The 22,682-nt window shown below is 43.4% G+C and overlaps 2 protein-coding genes across 4 annotated transcripts in view; both read left to right on the top strand.

The window, feature by feature from the left end:
• pdlim2 (PDZ and LIM domain 2 (mystique)) overlaps positions 1 to 3,715 on the top strand; it is a 31,752-nt gene extending 28,037 nt beyond the window's left edge. Inside the window, exons 8-10 of the mRNA XM_053871850.1 lie at positions 402 to 547; positions 2,278 to 2,389; positions 2,861 to 3,715. Of these exons, the coding sequence (XP_053727825.1) occupies positions 402 to 547; positions 2,278 to 2,389; positions 2,861 to 3,053 (451 nt within the window). The 3' untranslated portion in view covers positions 3,054 to 3,715. The remainder of the gene's footprint in view (positions 1 to 401; positions 548 to 2,277; positions 2,390 to 2,860) is intronic.
• A 1,640-nt stretch (positions 3,716 to 5,355) lies between these two features.
• The window catches only part of adgra2 (adhesion G protein-coupled receptor A2), a 41,013-nt gene continuing 23,686 nt past the window's right edge, over positions 5,356 to 22,682 (top strand). The window contains exons 1-2 of one of the 3 annotated variants that reach the window (XM_053871304.1): positions 5,356 to 5,453; positions 6,549 to 7,030. In XM_053871304.1, the coding sequence (XP_053727279.1) occupies positions 6,732 to 7,030 (299 nt within the window). In that variant the 5' untranslated portion in view covers positions 5,356 to 5,453; positions 6,549 to 6,731. Of the gene's footprint in view, positions 5,454 to 6,211; positions 7,031 to 22,682 lie in introns of those variants that run through there. The other 2 variants (XM_053871305.1, XM_053871303.1) reach the window with 2 other exon arrangements.

Genomic DNA, 22,682 nt, shown 5'->3' with positions numbered 1-22,682 from the left:
CATCTTTAAAGGAAACTGTAAAAACGAGCCACACCAGAAGAATCTGCTCCGAAAAGGACCGCTCATCTTTTACTAATCCCCCAATTAGCTGACATGCTCAGCTCCCCCTCTGTGTGGCGCTCTCCTCCCCCCTGCTGAAATCAGCACGAATTAGCCACAATAAAGAGCTGCTGTTGAGTTTGTCTGCTCAGCAGTTCAAAGTAAGTCTTCTGAATAATTCACATGGAAGTTGCTGCTTCTCCATAAACTTTGTGCAACTGGAGACTGAAAACGCCATTGGTTGTGCCTGTGGCGTGTGAGCTTGTCATCTCGTTTCAAGGTCAAAGGCCCTTTGAAATTCCAGTCAAACTGACAGATATGTTTCATCACTTCTTATCTATGTTTTGCATCTGTCCCTGCAGCTCAGGCTCCGACTTCGCCATGCAGAGGTTTGACAGGGACTCTGAAGTCTACAAGATGATCCAGGAGAACCGGGAGTCCCGCAGCGCCCCCCGTCAGTCCAACACCTTCAAGATGCTGCAGGAAGTGTTGGAGGCAGACGAGAAAGGTCAGTACATCCCTGCAAACATCTCTCCTCATGTGTTGTGGAAATAGCTACCTGTGTCGCTGTTGACTTGTGGCTGACTCGGCGCCAGGAGCCTGAAGCTTGTGTGCAGACATGACTGCAGCAAATGTTAATATTACATGAAGTGACACACGGCTGAGAAGGAAGTCGAGGATGTTTGTGGAAGGGGCCAAATCAGTTTGAAATTTAAATCAGTTGAAAATGATTTAGTTTTCATGCCAGTCCTGTGAGTGGCGCTGTAGCTAAGCTGGTCAGCCACAGATCGTAGTCAAGCTGGCATCATCGCCGTTGTCGCCATCCCAATCCCAATCAATCAAACATTATGACCCTGTCACATGATCACATCTGGATGTGTCTCTGTTTTCTTTGTTATGCTCTTATTGTGAAGTTGGTTCTAGTCGATCCACAACTGGGAAAATCGGTCAGAAGAGACATGTTTGTGGGAATAAACTTATTATAGCCGACAGTTAAAGTGGTGGAGGTTTAGTTTGTCTTAAACTAGGTTCAGCGTCAGAAGCTTCTGCTTCTCCTCATCGGGCACCTGTGTGCTAGTTGGCGAGTAACTAAAGCCTCAGTGCACGGGAACTGCTGCCTACCTCGTCTTGCTCTTAGGCTGCGAAGCTAGCACTCACCCAGCAGGCCAGCATGATTGTACTTCGACAAGCCTGAAGTTGAACATGAAGCTTGGTTAAGGGCGCTTTCACACTGCGGGTTCTCCTCGAGACAAAGCTCTTTTGACTCTGAAGTCAGAGATGTGAACACCAGCGAGTCGGGTTTTGGCCACGGACTTGATCCCGGCTGGATACCAGCGCTTTGTCTCGGGAAACTCTCAGCTGGTGGTGAGCTTCTCACCCCAGGCAACTCGGAGCTAGATATCGGAAACTACGTGTACAGCGCGACTCCACACAAACATGATAAATGCCGGCCACTGAAGGGTCTGATCGCTGTCTGGTCAAAAGCAACTCAAACTCCCAGAACACTGAGGTGTGCAGCTGGGAGCTCCATGAAAATTGTGCTTGGGAACGGAAGCGCAGGGCAGCGGTCCGGGACTCACGATGTGTGCTGATGTTTGATAACTCACATGTTTTCACCTTTATTAGGCTGATAAACATCTAATTTTATTGACAGACAGATTTTCTTAAATGAATAATGCTGCGCTGCGCAGTAATTGTTTTCACTGCCGTGATGTGCTGTCTACATGAGGACAGCAAAGAGGAAAGACTCAGATTTTTCCCAAGTTACTGAAGCTCACCAGACTATTCATTGATCATTTCTGATGTCTGGATCTGGACTTGAATGACTAAAACCTTCTCAATCGTCAGGAATCTCTCTCACTGTGTTCGGCGTGTTGTGAGAGCAGCGTGGATCAATCAAGCACGCAGCTTGTTTCCGTTATTTCCTTGTTAAATAAACATGACAAGACTCTTTCATGTTTAGTTCTGGCTGTGAAATGCCACATTCTGTTATAGCTTTGGTGGAGGCCTGTCATCAGTTCAGCTCTGAGGTGAGGACCACTGGTAATGTTCAGAAGTGAAATGAGGCCCATGAGCGCCATCCTATATTTCTCCTGACAGCAGATGGTGGAGCTGGCGCGTCTTGGTTGCATTCTTCTGTGACTCGAACACGTCTTGAATGTGGCGTGCAGGTATTCAGGTGAATCAAGTGTTGATGTGGGACAATCAGCAGCTGTGCTTGTGTGTGTGTTTTTCCAGAGGCTGCACTGAAGTTCCCCGGGAATCTTACGCCCAACGCTCCTATAACACATTCTCCGGTGGGAGGAGTCAGCAAATACCACACCTGTGAGAAGTGTGGCACCAGTATTGTGTAAGTGTTCGTGCTCGTGTGCTGTTACATTGAAAGCGGGTGACTCATGCTGGAGATGCTGGAGGCCTCGCGTCACAGAACCTTGGGTTCTGTTTGTTCTGCAGTATCAAGTTACTGCGTCAACTGAGGGCAACAGCAAAGCCTCACGCGACGCCACTCTCAATGACGTGTTGAAATGAGAATAGTGATTACCTAGTTCATATTATTTAAATCAGACTCAGCATCACGTCTGAAATGGTGAGCTGCCACCTAGTGGTGAGACTCAAGCTTGACTTCCCGCAAACAGACATGAGCTTGAACTTCTTGCACGAGTAGCTTTCAGACTTTCACAAACATCGAGAGAGGAGTTACAAGAGACCATGACATCAACATTATAACAAGCAGGAAACGACTGAACAAAAATCTTATGGTTTTGGGAAATACTTGTGTTTTGTTGAGCTGCGCTACAATGTTATGTTCATCTCCTCACAGCACACAGGCCGTGCGCATCGTGGACGGCCGATACCGACACCCGCAGTGCTACACCTGCACGGATTGTGGTCTGAACCTGAAGATGAGGGGTCACTTTTGGGTCGGCGACATCATGTACTGCGAGAAGCATGCCAAACAGAGGTACCCGGGCCCTGCGTCCCCACTAGCCACGGTGTCTCCTCCTCGCCACTGAGTCTTCCACAGTCTGCCCCGCTGTGCTGCTGCTCACAGACATTTGGGAAGGGGGTGTTGAGGTGGACTGGGATAAATATGGAATAAGTATTTTTCTGTTCTGGTCGTGTAAAATACACAATATCGTCCTTCTCGATCTCGTTTTCTTTCTCTATTTAAGAGCGTTTCCTCTGGCCCCGCCTCCACGGTTATTCTTAGCTTTAATGGTGCGCAGCTGCCCAGACTCTGGTCACATCACCATACTTTCTCGAAATTCAAAGATCTGGAATCACGTGGTGACAAAGGGACCAACATTTACACTGCACGCTTTTGTGAGGAGTGTGTGTGCAAGTGGAAGAAAAAAGTTGTTAATATTGGGACAAAAACCCGCCAAGTATATCTAGTTTCCTTTTCTGAGTGGATATATAAGTAGAGATGATGATTATATATATATATTTGCTGACTTGTTTTGCTGTTATTGCTTATGAGGGACTGTAGTTTCATTTAATATACAAGTATTTGATGTTGTTTTTTTTTCTGATTGATCTGTAGCTCTATATAAAACCATCAACATGCACCGTGTATGGCCGAGACATTTAGTGTGAGAAGAGTGGATGCTGATATTTAACTTGATATCCTCTACAATACACCATGATGTTTGCATTTCATATGGCACTTAATAAATCGCACAACTTGAAGTTTCATCTGTGACTGTTTTTTTAAGATGGCTTTTGATTTAAAAAAAAAAAAGTTGACATGGATGTACACAATACAATGGGCTGTTGGATGCCTTTCATATTGCTCTGGGTTGAAATATGGAGTGAAAAATATGTGTTCATATTGAAATAAACGCACACGCCCTCGGGCGTACAGTCCAAAGTACATGTAGCATCTGCGTCCAGTTAACGTGTAATTCAGAGACTTTCACTGAAGGCCGCAAGAGGCCGCTATTACGTTTATGTACCATCTTGTATTTGAACTGCTAAATATAGGCATTTCTCCTCACTGAAATATTTTTTCCGGCAGCCTTATATGGAGTATGGCTTTTAGAAAGAACCTAAAATGCGTACAAGATATTTATTTTAAAACATATCTTTTGCCATTGTTGGTTTTTGCTACAGTAGTTCTACTGAATTCAAGTGAGTATACCCGACTTATTGAACGACCTATTGAATAGTAACTCAAGTGACTGATGTCTTCAGGTTCTTTAGTAACAACTAGATTTTTGAACCGCTCTGCTGACAGCTAAGAACAATGGCACCACTGAAATATTCAACTCAGCTGTAATGAGAACCACCACCGTAGGTTGGTGCTATGAAGGCCAAACACCACTAGGTGTCACTGTCTGCATTGGGAAGTTGTGAGCCAACTATGGACAGATGTTTGCTCCATGCACAGATGTTTTGTTTGTTCACTTGTTTTGCTTACAAATCATGAACAGTCTGCCTTGCATCTCCTGACTCTCACGTTGGTGACACCATCTCTAGCCTTCGGGCCGCTCCACGTCTCTGAGCCAATCGCCGACCTGCGTGACCCACCTGTAATCCAGTCCAGATGTGGAGCGGGAAGAAGGAGGGATAACTTGCCGGGCTGTAAAAAAGGGAGCTGCGGGCTACACGGAGAAAACGTTGGAACGACATTAAAGTTAGTCTGGATGCCATTAAGTACAATTGGATGTAATGTGCAGTGTGGGACGTGACCTAGCGAGTGGAAAGTGCTCTCCAGATGAGATGGTTGCTGGAGGAGGGTGTTGCACTTGAAGCCTGATTTAACAGCCTGGATAAACACTGCTCTGTTTCCGTGCTGAGCAGGCGCCCAGCTCCGCTGCTGCTGCTTTCCTTCAAGCCTCTGACTCCGCTCCAGAGTACAGTATCATATACAGGAATAACAAAGCCCCCCGCACATTGGACTATTATCCTGCGAGGACCGCAGTGCCGATTTGTCTTCTTTACTGCTTCACCTTTCATGGTTTCATCAGCTCTTTATCCTCTCAAGGCCTCTCGCATATCAAACATGTATTTTTAAAACCACACAAGTTCTGGTGATTTGTTTTGTTTTTTCATACCCAGAGGAAATTTGCTAAATGAGACCTTGTGGAAATGTTGGAACCTGGTATGCGGTTCTTGAACTTGGGGGAAGTACAGTGTTTAAAATGTACCTTTCCAAGCAGCTGAACTACATCAATTGAGTTCACAATGACACGTGATAAAGTGCAGCCTTGGCATGAGAGCAACTGTTTATTTTATTTATTTTTATTCAGATTGAGTGCAAAAGATATTCCCGCCAGTAGGTGGTAGTGTTGCAACAGCTTCTCTTAACGTAACCAAAGTCCCGCTGTGCATTATGGTCAATGTATGCTGGTGTTGATGGCGAAATGGGAATTTTTGGGAAGTTTTATCGACGGAACCTGTTTGAGGTGTCGGTATGTTAACAACACACGCAACATCTAATGAGTTTCTGCGTTATTTAGTGGTTATATCTGTTTGAAGGTATGTTGCTATCGCTAGTTAGCTGTGCTGCTGACATGTAGCCAAAAACACAATTTGCACAATGTATTAGCTCGGTGTGAAAACAAGTGTGAAACACTTCAGAACTTCACCTACTTTAATATAAAGATACGTATTTAATTGTCTATATTTCTCTGTTTCACTATGATAGTTTATCATTTTGCTCTGGAAATATTCGCCTGCAGTGGTCAGTACTTATGAAAACAGGGCAATTGCAGATAAAGCAATACAAATAGTGATACAAATGTCGCTTAACTGGCAAATATACCACCTATAGTGTCTCATTTTCTGCTCAGAAAGATGCTTGCAGACATGTACTGTACGTTGGTTGTTTGCTGTTGTGACTGTCAACAGCCAAAGCACCAACAATAACAGCAACACAGCTGGAACATACAGCAACCACCAAGTCAATTAAGCGATAAAACCTACATTAACTCAAAAGTTAAAGACACAAACCACTGCTTATTAAAATTATTAAAGATGTGTGGTGTTAAATCACGAAGAATTAGAGGTGAAATAGACACGTCAGTCACTAATGAAACGCTCGACTTTGCCGTAAATCGTGTAAACGGCTCAGTTCTCGCTGAAGGTGTGTGTCCGGACCACATGTCGGTCTGTCCGCTGGGCTGTCGTGGCCACGGCGCATGCGCCAACTGAGCAGTGCGCACTCGGGACGAGTCAAAGTGGCAGAGTGACAGAGACGCAGCCAGGCAAAACCGCTACTTTGGGGGGATTTACACCGGGCGGCCTCCTTTCTTCTGTCTCTAATTTACCTTTTTTGTGCGTAATTTGAGTTGAACTTGAGGCAAGTCGGAAGAAGTAGTGCCGGCGCGCTCTTCTTTTTTTTCCAAGAAGCGAAGAAGCGGAACAGCTGGAAAAGTTTTTTGAATTAGACCGTCTCCCGGTTCGTCCAAGTGTGGCTGCGTTCGTGTTTGTGCTCCGTGTGGATCAACTTTTATAGAACACAGTCGACCTCGCGCAGATATTTTCTCGATTCTTTCATCGTACAGGGCCGCTTCTGTTGGATTTGGAAGGAAAAAATCGTGCGCCTCTGCTGCCATGACATAACGGGACACTTGTGAACAGGCGGCGGTGCAACTGTGAGGAATGACCGGATGAGGAGTTTCATGAAAACGCTGAGATAAGTGAGACAAGTCTCATCGCCTCTGGAAGCTGGATGTTGGAGATATGGGATGACTGGAGGCGGGGGTGCAGCTGAGGTGAGATCCAGCCGAAGGACAATGACTTCGCCCGGCCTTGGCATCCCTCTGCTGCCGGGCCGCCTGGTGCTGATGCTGCTGCTCTCCGCCTGTGTCCCGGGGCTGTCCGAAGCCTGTCGCGGGCTGCTGTTCGCGTCCAGCGGCTGCAGCTGCACGGAGGAGCGGCCCAAAGCGCACGGCGTCCAGAGCGTGGGGAAGCGGGTCAGCTGCAGCAAAGAGGAGCTGACGGAACCTCCGGATGTCAGTCTGCTCCCCAACAGAACCGTCACACTGTGAGTGAAAACATTTTGAATACTGTTAATACTGAGTTAAAAAACCTCAGTAGTTACTAGAGGGGAATCAAATTTTAGGACTAGAAGGCATATAGTTTTAAGTTATCAGTTTAAGTTGTTAAATGAGAATTGTTTTCACTTTACTTAGTGTTTATAAAAGTGTCTGGAGGAAGCATCGGGGCAGACCCAGGATCAGATTGTGAGATGCTCAATCTCCATTCTGGCTTTCAGAATGGCATTTGGAAACTATGATATTGTGTCATGATCATTTCTTTTAGTGAGATTGCCCCCCCCCATTCTTGCTGTAGATCACTGGTCTCAAACCAGAGACAGTCTTGGTTTTGTTGCTTGTCTCTGGCCATTTTGCTTCATCTGATATTTGCGTTAAACGATTCTTCGTGGTGAATGTTAGCCTCTTGCTGATCTGTAGATCAGGTCTTGAGGGATCCCATCATACATTGCAGGACTGAAAGGTCTCAATAAAGGTCTGTTTGTACGACCTTTTATCCTTCTTTACGGATGCCATGTATTGGGAAAATCAGATGTGGAGACAATGGCAGCATTGAGATGACTTCAATAGCATCAGAGTGAGTTTGCACTTGTGATAAAGCTGCTTCCTAGGTAAAGCCTATATGTTATCCATTGGAATTCACTTCAATTCTGTGTTTTCTTCTCACTTTAGACAGCCAGTTGGCGCCCTGTGAGGGCCACTCCCAGGCTAAAACTGGGTCGCAAGTTTGAGACAAGTAAAAACAAGAACCAAAAATTATCATAGTTTTAGTTCATTGGCATAAACCAAAGCAGAACCAGAGCGACTCCTGAGGAGCTGGTGAGCCGTGTGAAAGTGGGAGGAGTCAATTGATGGCACCACAGTTACCTGAGAGGTCAATGATAGTGTGTCAAAATGAATGTATGCGACTGTACTGGTGTAACGTTCTGTTTAAGTCGTGATTTTGTCAAAACAGATCACATTGAGGATCGTGTGTGAGTTGCCAAACAGTGAACACGCCTCAACACTGACACACTCACCTATGAGCTGTCACATAAATGTGTCCGTTTTTTTCCTCATTCTTACAACAGCAAAGGTGTGGAAATACTTAAGATCGGAAAGCAAGCGTCGATTGGGCCCACGCTCCCTCGACTCCGACCCCCTGACCTCAGTTTAAACTGAACGAAGGATTTGCCCCTCGACGAGTTGGGTTAGGTCGAAAGTTTACATCTTGATTTGGTTTGGGCTCTGAAGTAACTGCTGGCAGCAGCGCGTTCCTGTGAAGCATTAAGTGCAGTGAGTGTTGGGATAATCGGTGACACAACTCCGTCACTCCCAATTTGACCGTAGCCCACAACACCGACTGTCATCACACATGTCCTGCGATACCAAGATAAGTGGACTGCAGCCTAATGATCCTGACGTGGTGAGGTGAGGGAGGAGCCACTCCCTCGTGCTCAGAAAGTTCAAACGTCACTTGGGAACAATCTGTGTTGGATTTGCACATGTGGTTTGTTATGTCCTCTCAGGTCTGCGCCGAGGTAGATGCATGTACAGCTTGTGTTGTGTGGCTTGTATTGCATTTGACTGCACAGAAGGAGCAGGTGTGGAGGTGGATTGTAGCTCACACCCTTCTTCTTCTCCTTTCTCTTTGGGCTTTTCCCTTCTGGAGTTGCCACAGCGGATCACCTTCCTCCATGTCACCCTGTCCTCTGCTTCCTCTTCTCTCAAACCTCCAAACCTCATGTCCTCCTTCACCACCTCCATAAATCTCCTCTTTGGCCTTCCTCTCCACCTTCTGCCTGGTAGTTGCATGTCCATTGTGGCTAACACCCTGCAGCCTCAACTTATGCCACTAGAATGTGTGGAGTTGAGAGCTTTAAAGCCAAACTTTGAATCAAGATTTGAATCAATCATTTGGCGTCGCCACCGTATGGATATAAATATACTTAAGTTTTGAATCAGGAATCATCCATAATAATCACTAGTCCAAATCATAATTTCTCAAGGTTTTAAGTCTATGACGTGAGGTTCCTTCCACTTCCTCATTTTGGCCTCTTCATCTGCAAATCTAAACACGATGTGAATGCAATATTTCGGTGATTTTTTTCCTGACAAATGAAGAGTGATTCCATCGCTGACATATTCCTGCTCTCAATTCTGCAAATTGACTTGAGTCCGCCTTCGCTGCCCTCTGGGGTTAATGCGGGCTGCACATGGGTATGTTTAAAAACACACCGAAGCAAGGAAATGATGTCAAATAAATGGCTTTATGCCCTGGAGAGTTCAAGTCGTCCAGTCGGCCATTTATAGGCTCTTGTGTTCCTGGCTCAATAAAGGCAGAGCGGACTCATACATCTGGGGAACATGTTGCCGGTGAACTCAGATAATCCTCGACTGCTTCACCTACTAATCATGGCCGGCTTGTTTTTGTGCAGCATCTCGGTATAATGACAGAGCCCGTCTTTTCCTCTCCTCTAAATAGGCTCTGAAAAGTTAGCTCTGCTAAAGATCGGTCCAGCTCCTCTTGACATTGGATCCAGATGTGGAATGTGTTTTGATATCCCTGATATTCCTGACGGTATTCCAGGTGCTGCGAGGGACTCACCGGGCTGAGTGGCAGCCAGCTTCATTGTCCTTCTTCCCGGGCAGCTTTCTTCCTTCCATGCTGAGCAGGCAGGGACTGCATGACACCAGGCCTGTGGCTTCCGGGGCCGGCTGCTATGTATAATGCACAACAGCTGGCCCCTGTGAACATTCCAGCTGAGGCCCCTCAGCCTCATGGGAACTCCCAATGGAGATTTGTTTACTAAAACTATTAGTGGGGTGTTTGTTGTTCATGCCATCCTCCCGCTCCCCCCCCCCAATATTATCACCTCCCTCTCGGATTAATGGTGTCTGAGCTCTGCATTTGCTCTAAACTTTTCTTTAATGAGCCGCAACTCTCCTCTGAACCGGTCGCCTTTTTTTCCCGATCCTTTATCTAGTGTCTGCGCTGTCCCCACCCCGCTCTCTCTCGAGTTCGTCCGCACACAGTAACTCTCAACCTAAATATTTAGTCGTCTTGGTAGGAAACTGCCATCTCCAAACTCCTTCCAGATGTGAGCCTGCACAGGCTTGTGTTCAGGCCTAATTATGCAGGGCTGTGAAGCAGGCAGACGACAGGAGGACTGGAGAGGAATAGATAAGGCTTGTGGAGGGAATGAAGATGCAGATGAGAAGGGAGTGGGAAAGAGGAGGGACTGCGAAGGTTTGACAGGCGGCTCAGAAGGATGTGCCCCTGGAGAATGAAAACTCCCCCTCGAGTCGCTGACAAACAGCCCCACTACTCCAGGGTTAGAGGGTGGAGGCGGCCGAGATTCACCTCTGAACTTCCACGGCTCCATTTTCTTTTACTTCATGTGTGATAGTGAGGCTGTTTGGTCTGCAGACACGTTGTGCTTGTTTAAATATGTGATGCTGCTGTGTGTTGGCAGCTGTGTTTGTTTTATTGAGGGAACAAACGGATAAGGGGCCTCTATCACCGTCTTGGCCGTTCACCTCATGAAACTAAGTGAAATTCATCCCATGAATCGCCATTATGGCAGCAGAATAACAGGAACAGTCTTGAGGTGTTGGATTCTACGGAGTTGTTGCTATCCAACACGAGGCCTGCGGGCAGTATATTCATGTTATTTCACAATGTGTGGCGCTAATGTAGTGTTGTAGTCAGGACCGTGCAAAACCAGAGCTCACGGAGACCAACACCAATGAGGGTGGTGAGACCAAGACTGAGAACAGACTGAATAGAAAACGCATAACTTAGCTGTTCCAGTGAACGCTTCATTTCTTCTGAATAAATGTTTCATTCGAAGTCAGAAATAAACGTGTGTCTGTGTGACTAATTGTGCTGCTGTATTCTGTGTTCACATTGGTCTCTGTCTTGGTCTCACCCTGCTCGTTGGTCTGGGACTCTTGGTCTGAGTATTCGCTCGTCTCGAGACAGTCTTGACTACAACTCTCAGTTCATGGCCCACTGGTTGTATGACTTCCATAAGGCGCTGCAACTATCATACTACGTCGTGGCCAATGCTTTAAATCTAATTCGGATTATGACTTGATGCTTGTTACACATCGGAGTGTTCAGTTTCAGCCTTCAACTTTGGCTCACCTTTCACCCTGCCTGTGTGAAATATTGTCAACTGAATCACGTGAATCACTGCTGCCACCATGTTAAATGAGCATCTAAATATATCAATTCCCTGTTTTAAAAAACATTTTTACATTTACTCTGATGTATATTTTACATCTTTTAGAAATCCAAAAGCCATTCTAAGTCATGGAAGAGAGAATGCCACTGAGCATTATGACTGGCTTTTGTAGCAAGTCTGTCTTCTGTTGAACTCTGGTGTACCACTCTGAGAGCAGGCGGGGGGGACAGAGCCTCTGATGCTCATCCTTGACCTGATGTCAACTCTTTGGAGACAGCTGCAAAGAAGGTCAGTTGCTCCCTGCGTGGTTGCACTTGAGTCCGGGAATGTTGCGCGTCGCACCAGTCTTGTGGCGGCATTAAGTTATAAATATTGCATCAAAGCGACAATAGTTTGATCAGGGCGGGTCTGTACAGCTGGAGCTGGGACAGTTTGCTGCCATGGTTGGCACCATTATGGATATTCAGCACCTGTTGATTTGAGGCATGGCAAGAAAAAAATTGAGGAAGGAAGTTACTTATAACAAGTGAATTCATTTATTATTGTTATTTTGTAATATTTTTATTGGAATGTCATTGGATTTCTTTGGTTTTATCACCCAGTCCAAACACATTGGAGGGTCTGTGTGTATTCATATTCCTATTCAAAGTTGATTATGGAGCAGGGGTGGGCAATTAAATACACTGTGACTGTTGTTATCAAAGCCAAAGGAGGCGACGAAGAAAGAAATCGCTGACATGATGGCAAAACAGTGAGGATGTTATGTGAAATTGCACTGTAAAAAAAAAGGCTCAAATTGTTGTTTGCTGTGTCTCATTGGATTTACAGTACATTCCAATGAAAGATGGTCGGAAACCTTTCAAAAATCTGTTTTAACTCCAATGTATTGTAAGACAGGAAATACTCATAGGAAGACAAATAAGAGGGGAAATAATATAAAACAAATCAGTTATATTTGAGTTGTACTCAAAATGAACCAAGAAAAAAATGCCAAAAAGGTGTGATCAGTTTTATGAATTAAATATGACTCCCTGAGGGCCACATTTTGCCATGGCTTGCTATAGACCAGGGGATGTCAAACCGGTCTTCAGAGGGACAAAGTGCGTGCTGGGGTTTGCTCCATCCATCCTCAACTGCTTATCTGTTGCCCGGTCGCGGGGGCAGCAGCTTCAAAAAGGTTGCACCAAGCGCCCTTCTCCCAGGCAACATCCACCAGCTCCAACTGGGGGATCCTGAGACGCTCGCAGGCCAGTGAAGAAATATAATCCGTCCACCTGGTCCTGGGTCGACCCCTTGGTCTCCTCCCAGCTGGCTGGCCCTGAAACACCTACACAGGGAGGCGTCCACGGGGCATCTTCATGAGACGCCCAAACCACCTCAACGCGGAAAAGAAGCGGCTCTACTCCAAGTCTCTCCCGAGTGACTGAACTCCTCACCCTATCCTCACGGCCGCCACCCGTCAGAGACAACTCATTTCAGTGGCTTGTATCCAGGATGACATTTTTCATTTTCTAAAAAACAGAGGAATGTTGTCACCCACCTCTATACATTGAGTGACAGTTTGCTTCATGACTCGTGCACCACTGGGAAAGTGGTGCTGCTTGTGCAGCTGTTACTGGTGCCACCGTCAATTACTGCGCTAAAATATTGAGAATACATTTCCATTTCGGGCACTTCAGGGTGTCATTCTGTTGTAATGTCGGAATTTCTTGCATCTTTTGCAATATTTGGTAAAAACAATAAGAAAAACACGCATTATTTGATCACAAACACTGCAGATTCAAATTCAAGTCTGTCTCAAGCCATAAACTGTCTTCTGGAATACTGTCACTTCACTGTGTGGTAATTTAACCCAACCTGACCTTTACGTGGAAACTAAATGGAATCTAAATTTCCGAATTATCCCATGCATATGAGATATATGTCATCTCTGACTAAGTACGTATTGAGTCCAGAGAGCGCTGAGGAAAGTTCCCCATCAGTCGTCTTATCAGCGGGGAGAATTCCAATGGCAGGGAGAGAACTGGACTCTGGGCATTCCTGCAGCGATGGGGTTTATTTATGTGGGGAAAGGTGTTGAGAGGAGGGGGAGCGCGCTCCACTCCGCACATGTTAGGTGGGGCAGTGGTCGGCAATAAATCAAAAAAGCAAACAAAGGCCTGACACTGGATACTCGGAGATTTATCCTCCACCAGTGCACCTGGCGATGCCACACAAAGTCCCAGATTTGATTGTTGCCTGGCGGGTCACGGTAACATGAGAGGGGGCCGACACATAAATACACAGTGCTGAGGCTGCGCCACTACAAACCTCTATTTCACTTTTCACCCCTGGGTGCTTGTTGACTCAAACGGCTGCCATTTTTCAAAACGTGGCAGAAAAAGGAGACACATTATAGTAATCTCCTCCAGCCGAGCAGATTTTTGTTGTTTTAGTTTTCCATTTCACTCCGGTCTCCTCTTATCTTCCTCCAGAAATGGCGAAATTTGATTTCTCGTTGCCAGTGCTAACTTCCCTCCTCCTGTGTCTGACCACAGCCTCGCGGAAAGCTCCTGTAGGACTGAAGCACATTGATGCAGACTCAGATACCTAAGTAAACATTTAATAGGGAAAGTGCGTGAGAAAAAAAAAGCACGACTGAAAACCGCTGCACAGTAGTTTCATTATATCTGCCTGAACCTGACATAAACTTATTCATTTAAATCCACTTAACTCTAAACTGAATACAGATGACAGGACATTATAAACTACAACCCAAGAACCCTTGTTTATATTTGCTGGTTTAAGTATTTAATTGGGTGGTCAATTAATACTTTGCAGTACTTATTTGTGCATTATATTGCTGCTTTGGTAGGAAAAAAAAAATTAAAAAGCATATATACATTATTACTATAATTGTTAATAGTAATAACAGTAATAATTATTGTTCCTTGTTTCCATGTTGATGGACTGTATTGTTTTTTTGAGTACTTGTGAGACTTATTTTTAGGTTTTTGTTTTTTTTTTAATATTAAAACTGCTCAAGTTGCAAAAATATATATATTAATACTGATTGTGGAGGCTAAATCCCACTTTCTTGGGATGACACCCTGGAACTGCTCACCATTCTGTCACTGGGAACATGTAGATCAACTAACACCAACAGATTCTCACATATGCTGGCAAAGTCTTCAAATAATCTCAGTCTTTTGTGACAGAAGGAGGAAACCAGAGTGCCAAGAGAAGCCTGAAGCAAACAATGGGCCGGCCGTTTGAAAGTTAACTGTTCTAAAATTCCTTTATCACACTGAAGAATTTAAATACCTTTTATAAATATTGTTCTTACTTTCTAACTGCTGTTAAATGTACAATAATTGGTTCTGTATTGCTGACTTATTTGGCAAAAGCCACTTGAATGTGGGGCACTCAGCGTCCTGTCAGGTTTATGAACCCTAAACGTCTCCATGTTGATGGACCGAGCAACGGCACATTGCAGAATCAAAGTCAACCATATTGTTTGGAGACATAATCTCTCTCTTCAACACAGTGTGGTGGAAATGCACACAGTTATTTAGCACATTTTAAATAAACAGTGACCTCTTCACAGTCGCCTCAAAAGTAACGTGCGAATATCTGGGGCAGTTTTTTTTCCTCTGCTGGCAAGCCTTTTGTTAAATCAGCCTGATTTCCCAGCAGCCTTTGCTCTTGGAGAAGAAAACAGAGCCTGGTTATGAGACAAAGACAATGAGACAATGTTAGCCAGGCGCACACCACATTCCTCGCTCTGTTTCAAACACTAAATTCGCCAAATTGCCTCATTAAATGCATAAAAACTCTTTAGACAGTGATTTAACTGGCTATTGTGTTTCTGCGCCGCTGCTGCTATGAACTCTCCAGTTTGTCTTTGCGTCTAAATATTGGGGTTATTTATTGCAGCAATATTTACCTTCTGGTTATGAATCCTGTCTCTTGTTTGTATCTGAAATGGGAATCCATAATATGGCACAATGGCCTCAGATACGGATAAAAATGCAGCTTTTGTTAGCTTTCTCACGGCGGATATAAGCACTTAAATAATTTACGTTTAAGTTAAGACTTCTATGCTGAAATGTGAAAAAGCAGATGATCTGAAGTTGTGTGCTGGAGTCCAAATTGTAGTTATTAAATATTCACAGTTATCGTGATAGTTGTCGTATTTTGAGCCCTGCACCGTGTTGGCTTTTTGCTGTCTCTCGGATAGTTGCCATCTTTCAGAAGCCAGAACATGGCGTACAATGATCGAAACAAGTTCACAGTTGTATATAGCAGTGATTCTTACGCATAGGGCCGAGGCCCATGGTTTGGTGGCGAGCGCCTCATAGAGGGATGCAAAAAGTGTTTTGTTTTACGCCTTTGGGCCTTAAGGGCCGCGAGAAGCACAGCCTTAATACACTTGCCACATATGGTGGCAGTAGTGTGTCACTGAATTGATTTGACAGCTGCAAATTTGTGATAGTTACTAACTATGAAGAAGTTCTTGAAAAAAGAAAATGATAAACAGTAGAAACTGTTCATGAAAGCAGTTTTGTTGTTGATACTTTCATTTACACTTTACTTTTACCTTCTTTAGTATATATTTTGAAAAAAATATATATCATTGTTATTTCACAATATTTATGGAATGTTTTGTTATTTATTTTACTCAGAACTTTATTAATGACCTACAGTTTTTTCCAATTCTCAGACTACACTGTATATTTTGACTCGACTGTATTTTTTTCCTGTTTTTCTTGAGTAAATTTGATGAATATGACCTGGTTCTGCTGGACTTTTCGATGACTAATATCTTTGCGATGGTCACATGGTTTCATGTCATTTCACAAGGTTTTGGTTTGTTTACGTGTTAGTAGATCAAATATGGTTACTGAACACAAATGAAATGAAGAGTAATAAATCAGTTCTGGGCCCTGAGATTAAAACGGTTAAGAACCACTGGTACATAGAACACACAAAAACACAACTCAGCAGCGCCATCCAGTCAAAAGCAGTCCAACAACGCATTCTGCAAATCCCATACTGCACTGCAACAATTAATGCTCCTATGACCATAAACTCTGTTTGAGCCAAACGTCCAAATTCAACTGTGGATTCCTGATTTAACTGGTCACTTTTACAAAGATAGGACTGGCGATCTCAGCTGGAAAATTGGAGGAAGAAGCCTGGGTGGCTGAAGGAAGCTGGAGGACATGTTTGGAGGAGAAAGAGTCTAAAATGTTCTCGAAAACGTTTAGCTGACCTTAGACCCGGATTAAAAACCTTCAGCACCAGTTCCGTCAACATCCCCTCTCATTGTGATGACATTTAATTGGATAATGGGCAACGGTTGCAACGTCTAGGTTGCTTGGCATAAACACACACACACTCAGGAAAGGGCGTGCATCACCGCAACGCCTAAAATAGGTCTCAGTCTTCCCCACTCTAATTAGAGACATTTCAAAAACCCCAATTTTAATTTTAGACCGGCGCTCGGGACCACTCGGGGACACACACTCATATGAGGGCTCACTGACGGTATAAATACATCTGATCGCTTCCACATTCATGCACACACACACACACACAACCACACACCGCAATGCCTCACTCCTTCCTCAGCAGGGTGAGCAAAGCACAATGCACCCCATAATGAGTGGCTCCACACTTGCTCACATCACATGCAGGAGGTCTCCTCATATCTGCCCTTTAGTTTTTTAGATTTTTAGCTTTGTATACTTTGTTTGAATAGTGTATCAGTCCCATGGAACCCGAGCACAGGAGGTATGAAAGGATGGTAGAGGCAAAAAAGGACCAGTTTAGTACCATATTGAAAAAGAAAAACTGTAATAAAAAGCAATGTTGATAAGCAAAGAAAGGTGATGATGGCCTAAAAAACATGGCCTTCCATGTAGAATAAGCGCCTCCAGCTGTCTTCCAGAGATTTGGGCCAAACATTTAGCATGTGATTACATGGAAGGCTCCATACATGACAGGCGGCAAATGGGTCCTGCCGCTTGGCAGCGAGCAGACCTCCGCTGCGTCTGCAACAATGGACACATTCACATCTCCACATGCATTTGCTGCCTAAGTGCCTGTTGCGCTCCAGGCCACTTAGTCTCTCTGTTAGATTTGGGATGGTGACTCCGGGTCAGAGGGGCTCCCAGGACTGCTGGCTTTGCTGGCTCCTCATGGTTCGGACAAGGAAAGGGTTAAGCTATTTGGACAGAATAGAGTCTGGAGGCCTCTTGGAAAGCACTTATTGTAAGATGATAAATTCACCATTCGTCCAGTCTCGAAGATTGCCTCGCTTTTAGCCGGACATTTTGCTTCCTGCTTTTTCCTGCTAGTGTTCCAGCTGTTAGATTGGAATGTGCATTGTATTCTTAAATAGGGGATGATAGGGGATGTCAACGGAGCTGAGAATGTCAGCAGTCATGAGTCGATAGTCTGTGTCAATGTAGCTGGTTTACTTTTGTTAATGTGGTCCTCAACTTCTGAAACGCATGTTGAGAACATCTAAAACTAGAAAGTCACTGAGGCCGTACATACATCTGCCAAACAGCTCAAGTCACACGATTTCCTGAAAACTATATTATCAACAAAACTGTGTCCATTTAAAAAAATGTGTTGGGCCATGGTTAAAAATGTCTTAGCAGTGGATTTGAACCCAAGTGCTGAGTCGAAACCAAGACCAACTTGAATATAGAACGAATTACTAGTTTGTTCCAATGATTTTCAGTTTATTTTTTTTCTGTAAAAAATAAATGTGTGTGTTTGTATGAGTAATACATTCATGCTTCTGTATTCCGTTTACAAGTCTTTGTATAGATGAACACAGTGTATTTATCAGTGTTAAACCACCTACAGAACACCGCCAAAGTAAAATTCCATTAAAGAAGCAAGTTTGCTGTAATACTTTTGGACCTTGTTTTCAAATGGGCAGAGACACTGACTCAAAACCATCACCATTTGTGGAAGATATCGTGCAGGTATCGGCAGGTATCAGCAGGTATTGGCAGGTATTGTGTGATACGTATCCCGATACAGTAGTGGTGATACTATACATTATGATATATTTGCGCTACTGTATGTTAAGCAATGTATTGCGATAAGAGCCGTCATTTTAAGGGGGGAAATCCGATCATGCAGATAATGCATGAAAACAAGTTTATTCTTATGTCAGCCCAGTTAGATTTTTGGTGAAATTTCACATAGAAGAATGAAAAAATAAAAAAATGACTCCAGTGTACAAAAAGAAAATGTTAGTTATTAAACATCTCACAAATGCAGCAGCATAACCAAGTATCTTTGAATTAAATATTGATATGGCTGACTTAAAATATCAAGACAGTATTGCACAATCAAGTATTGCGATACTTCAGCAAAATATTGATACAATATCATGCAATAAGTATCCCGATATTTGAGCGTATCAATACTTTCTTACATCCCTGCTAATGGGCACAAAAGTATCATTCAGGTTCTACACTGCACATTTAGCATTAAAAAAAGGCTGTGTTCTTGACAAAAACAATCCCAAGTCCTGCATGGTCAAGACCGAAAGGAGACCTACTTAGTGCAGTATTGCTGAGTTGTAAATAGTAATGACGATACAGCGATTTTCTAGAAACCTTCAAACACCCTTGTATGCTGTGTATTATGAAGTCATGACATCTTTTTTGAGTTTTTGGCTACTCCTGATTGGAGCTGGTTGTGTGAGAAAGTAAAGTCAAAGAATCCAGTCAAAACGTCAGACCACCAAAATACATCCTCTGTTCATTTCCCTATTGTAAACAACATTTATTTAAGTGCGTTGAGAGCTTTTAGAGTTATTTGACTAACAATCAGACGGACAAACTCTCAAAAACGTAAACTCCTTGACGAAGGTAAAAACAGATGATCTTACTCTCCCGACGTACGCGCCAAGCACCCTGTGACTGACTCACGTAAGCCAGATCGGTGTCAGCGAGGTTAAACGGCGAGGTGATGCAGCTCTCTAACAGCCTTCATTAGTCTTGACAGTTGGATTGAGTAAGTGTCCTTGGAAAACCTGCTAACAGCCAAGTTAGGTAATGCAGTTTTTAATCCATCTCTTGGTTCCACTGCAATATTTTGTTGATCCTACACGTCTGTCTTCATTACTCTGAGCGCCGTGACTGTGATGTGTATATAACAAGAAATATTGCCATGTTCGCTTAGTTGCCGGTGAACTGGCAGTAAACTCTGCAACAAAACCGGGGAAAGTGAAGTGGAGCATGGAAAATCATTTAAGAACCAAGAGAGTTAGGAAAGATGACTGGTGTGTTTGAGTACATAAATAGTGCTAATGCAAAGCTGTGTTCATTTCAGGAGTTACGATCCCACAAGGACACACAGGGACTGTAGTTGACTGTGCTCTCAGGGGTTTTTGTTTTTGACCTCACGTGTGGTCTCAGTGGGTTTACAGACGGATCCAAAGATAAATGGTGTTTACACAGTGGCCTGTTGGGTTGTTGGGATTGTTTTGACACTCTTTATTACGCAGAACCTGAGCCTCAGTGTCTGTGATGGACCCATGAACGGATGGGGGACGGGGGGAGCGATGACCAAAACTCATCCAGTCATTCATGTTCTGGTTATTTCATTTATACATTTAAAAATGTCAAACTGTTTTGAGGGAGTCCACATTATTGTTCAACTCAAATGTCAAGTTGGTCATGCAATGATTCTGCTGCACCACAATGTGCAGCTGTAAAAAGTACAAATAAGAGTCACAATAATAATAGTCATTGTATTGTTATTATTTTCATTATTGTTATTATCATAAAGTTATTATTATTATTAGTAGTAGTAGTAGTACAAGTAGCAGTAGTTGTAGTAGTATTCCAGAGATACATGTATTTTTATTGCCATTGACATGAGGGGGATTTGACTATTCAGACTCAGGAGACTGAAGTAACTTGGAGTTCACCTCTATGGCTGTGACTCCTCAATCACTCCAACTCCAAAGATCAGACCACATCCACCAGTCCAATCCAAAATGGTGGATTAGCTTCCCGCTACTACGCTTCCTGTTTATGGAACAGACTTCCGTAGCACTTCAAAATGTGTCAAACCATGTCAATGTCCTGAGTAAAGACGTGTCTATTGTTTTCAGAACTGACCATTACGTTTTTACTCTGCTTCACTGTATTTTTTTCAACTTTATTTTCCCCTTCAAACATCTGCCCTCTGACATGAGCTGGAAGATAATATCAAATGTATGAAGTGTTAGAAATGAAAGTATGTTCTATAAAAGTAAACCAACACAACAAAACAAGGAGAGAGGAAAGGAACAAAAAAGTGCCAAACCAGAGTTCTGGGTGGGCCCACATCATGACTGTTTCACCCTCCGCCCTGAGTTCTGGTTCTGTGCCCGCTGGATGCAGAACGGCTTGGTTGGGCAAAATTAGAGGCAAAGTCAGTGAGAACGTTTCATGAAAATCTATTTTCTGTCAGAGCCAAGATGAGGCATGTTGTGGTCTGCTCCCCCTACACCTGACGGTCAGGCCAATAATGTTAATATTGTGAGTGGGGAGGGGCCAGTTAAATAGTATATATGAGGGGTCATCAAGCCAGGAAGACACAAGACAAAAAAAAAATGAAATGCATTTATGCTAAAATGTTTTTGATTATATTTATTAGAATTTATATTTTTCATAAAATTTATATTTGCTAAATTATACACAGTTGATTCAGTATTGGAAGTTATTTCTGAGTGGTGACTATCACTCAGAAAGAACTATGTTAATATTTTTTTATGATATAAAGATACTGAATGTCAATGTAGATTTTGTATACCTTTAATTTATTAATTTCAGAGACAAAAAATATGCTACTTCTATAAGCATCTCTCATGAAAAGAATCAAATTTTAAAACAAAAGAGTTATATTTACAATAGCAAAGTATGAATGATAAATAACGTACAGCATCTTTTGTGGGGGGTTTTACCTGGCCACACTCTGCCTCCTACCTCCGAGTACTACTTTATAAATATGCTCCATACATTTGATGATTTACTGTAATAAGGATAAGAAAAAAGAAACTCTGACTCATATTTACAATTTTACATTTCAATATAAATGTTTAGTTATCTGTGTGACATATAACAATATCAAATACATTTTTTAAAAATATTTTTGGATAGCTAATATTGTATCAAAGAAGATCAAAAAATCCATTTCAAACCCTGCTGGAAATAGGATGACGTTCAAAGTTGACATGACTTAAGACAGCTTGGATGCAGTAGGGACTAATGACGTGCAGCTTCAACACCAAGATACGAAAAAAAAAAAGTCATAAATTAGAAGCAGCTGAATATGCTGCAAAGCTCTAGTGTGAGCAGGTACGCTTCAGAGAGAGGGTTGGGTCTAAAGGCGAGCCGGGCAGCTGGCTGTCACGCTCCTGTGTGGCCTTCTAATGCTTTTGTGGCTGAGAGAGGCAAATTGAGCAAACCAGCAAAATAAGTGGCAGACAGTCGGGAGGAGCTGCTGTGAACTGAACACGCTTTGCTTTTTCTCCTTGCCACACGCAACAAGAAGACTCTGCACAAAACAAATCAGTAGAATGTTGTTTTTTTTTCTCCATTAAAGAGTTGAAGTTTTATCTGAGGAAAACTGTGTGAGGCTCTATTTCTTTCTGCTACATCCATTAAAGTTTTATGGCTTGTAGTTGTAGCCCAAGAGACGAAAGTTTACACTTCAAACCCTGATAGCTTCCCTTTCACTCATCATTCCTGCATTAAAACCTGTCACATGAGTAATAATGCAAATTATTGTAACAGCCGTGCCTGTAAAATAAGGATACTTTTCAACTGCTGAATGACCTCACTGAGACATTTTTCAGTTGTGATCATTGTGTGAGATAACTGTTTGCTGTAAAGATGTATTTGAGTAGATTTAATCCTTAAAATTCATGTGACCCGCTCCTCTCCAGCAACCAGTCCAAAATGGTGACCTTTCTCAGATGGTGTTATGTTCCAGTATAAGATAAGATTTAACATTCATTTTCTGCTGCCTTCCTTTCCACTTTCATACCCAAGCCTCTGCGAACAGATGGATTGTTGATTTCTGAATATGCAGCCGTTGTGTGTTTCATGACCCTGTTTAACCTCGTTGCTGCTGCGATACCTTGGAACTCTGCATGACAGTGGCTGGCGCTTGTGTTTGACCTGGCTCTCTTCATATGACCTAAGCTTTTTGATGTCTCTGCGTAAATCAATTACAGAACCGAGCTGGACGCGATCCTGGAGCCTGACATGTGGCCCTGGTTCTTGCACACGGATTAGGTGGATTGAATTAGCCAGTGAGACCTTTTGTGGTCAGAGAAGGGTCGAGCTAATGAGAGATGCTAAACGTTGCTTTGAGATCTCTGGCATCGCTCAATTGCGCCCAGTAACATGTTGCTCTCGGACGGAGATAACTCAATCTGCTTTGCCATCATGTGGGGCCCTTGACTCAT

This window comes from Synchiropus splendidus, chromosome 7 (genome assembly GCF_027744825.2).
Source record: "Synchiropus splendidus isolate RoL2022-P1 chromosome 7, RoL_Sspl_1.0, whole genome shotgun sequence".
Taxonomy (NCBI): domain Eukaryota; kingdom Metazoa; phylum Chordata; class Actinopteri; order Syngnathiformes; family Callionymidae; genus Synchiropus; species Synchiropus splendidus.
This window is presented reverse-complemented; position numbering and strand designations above follow the sequence as displayed.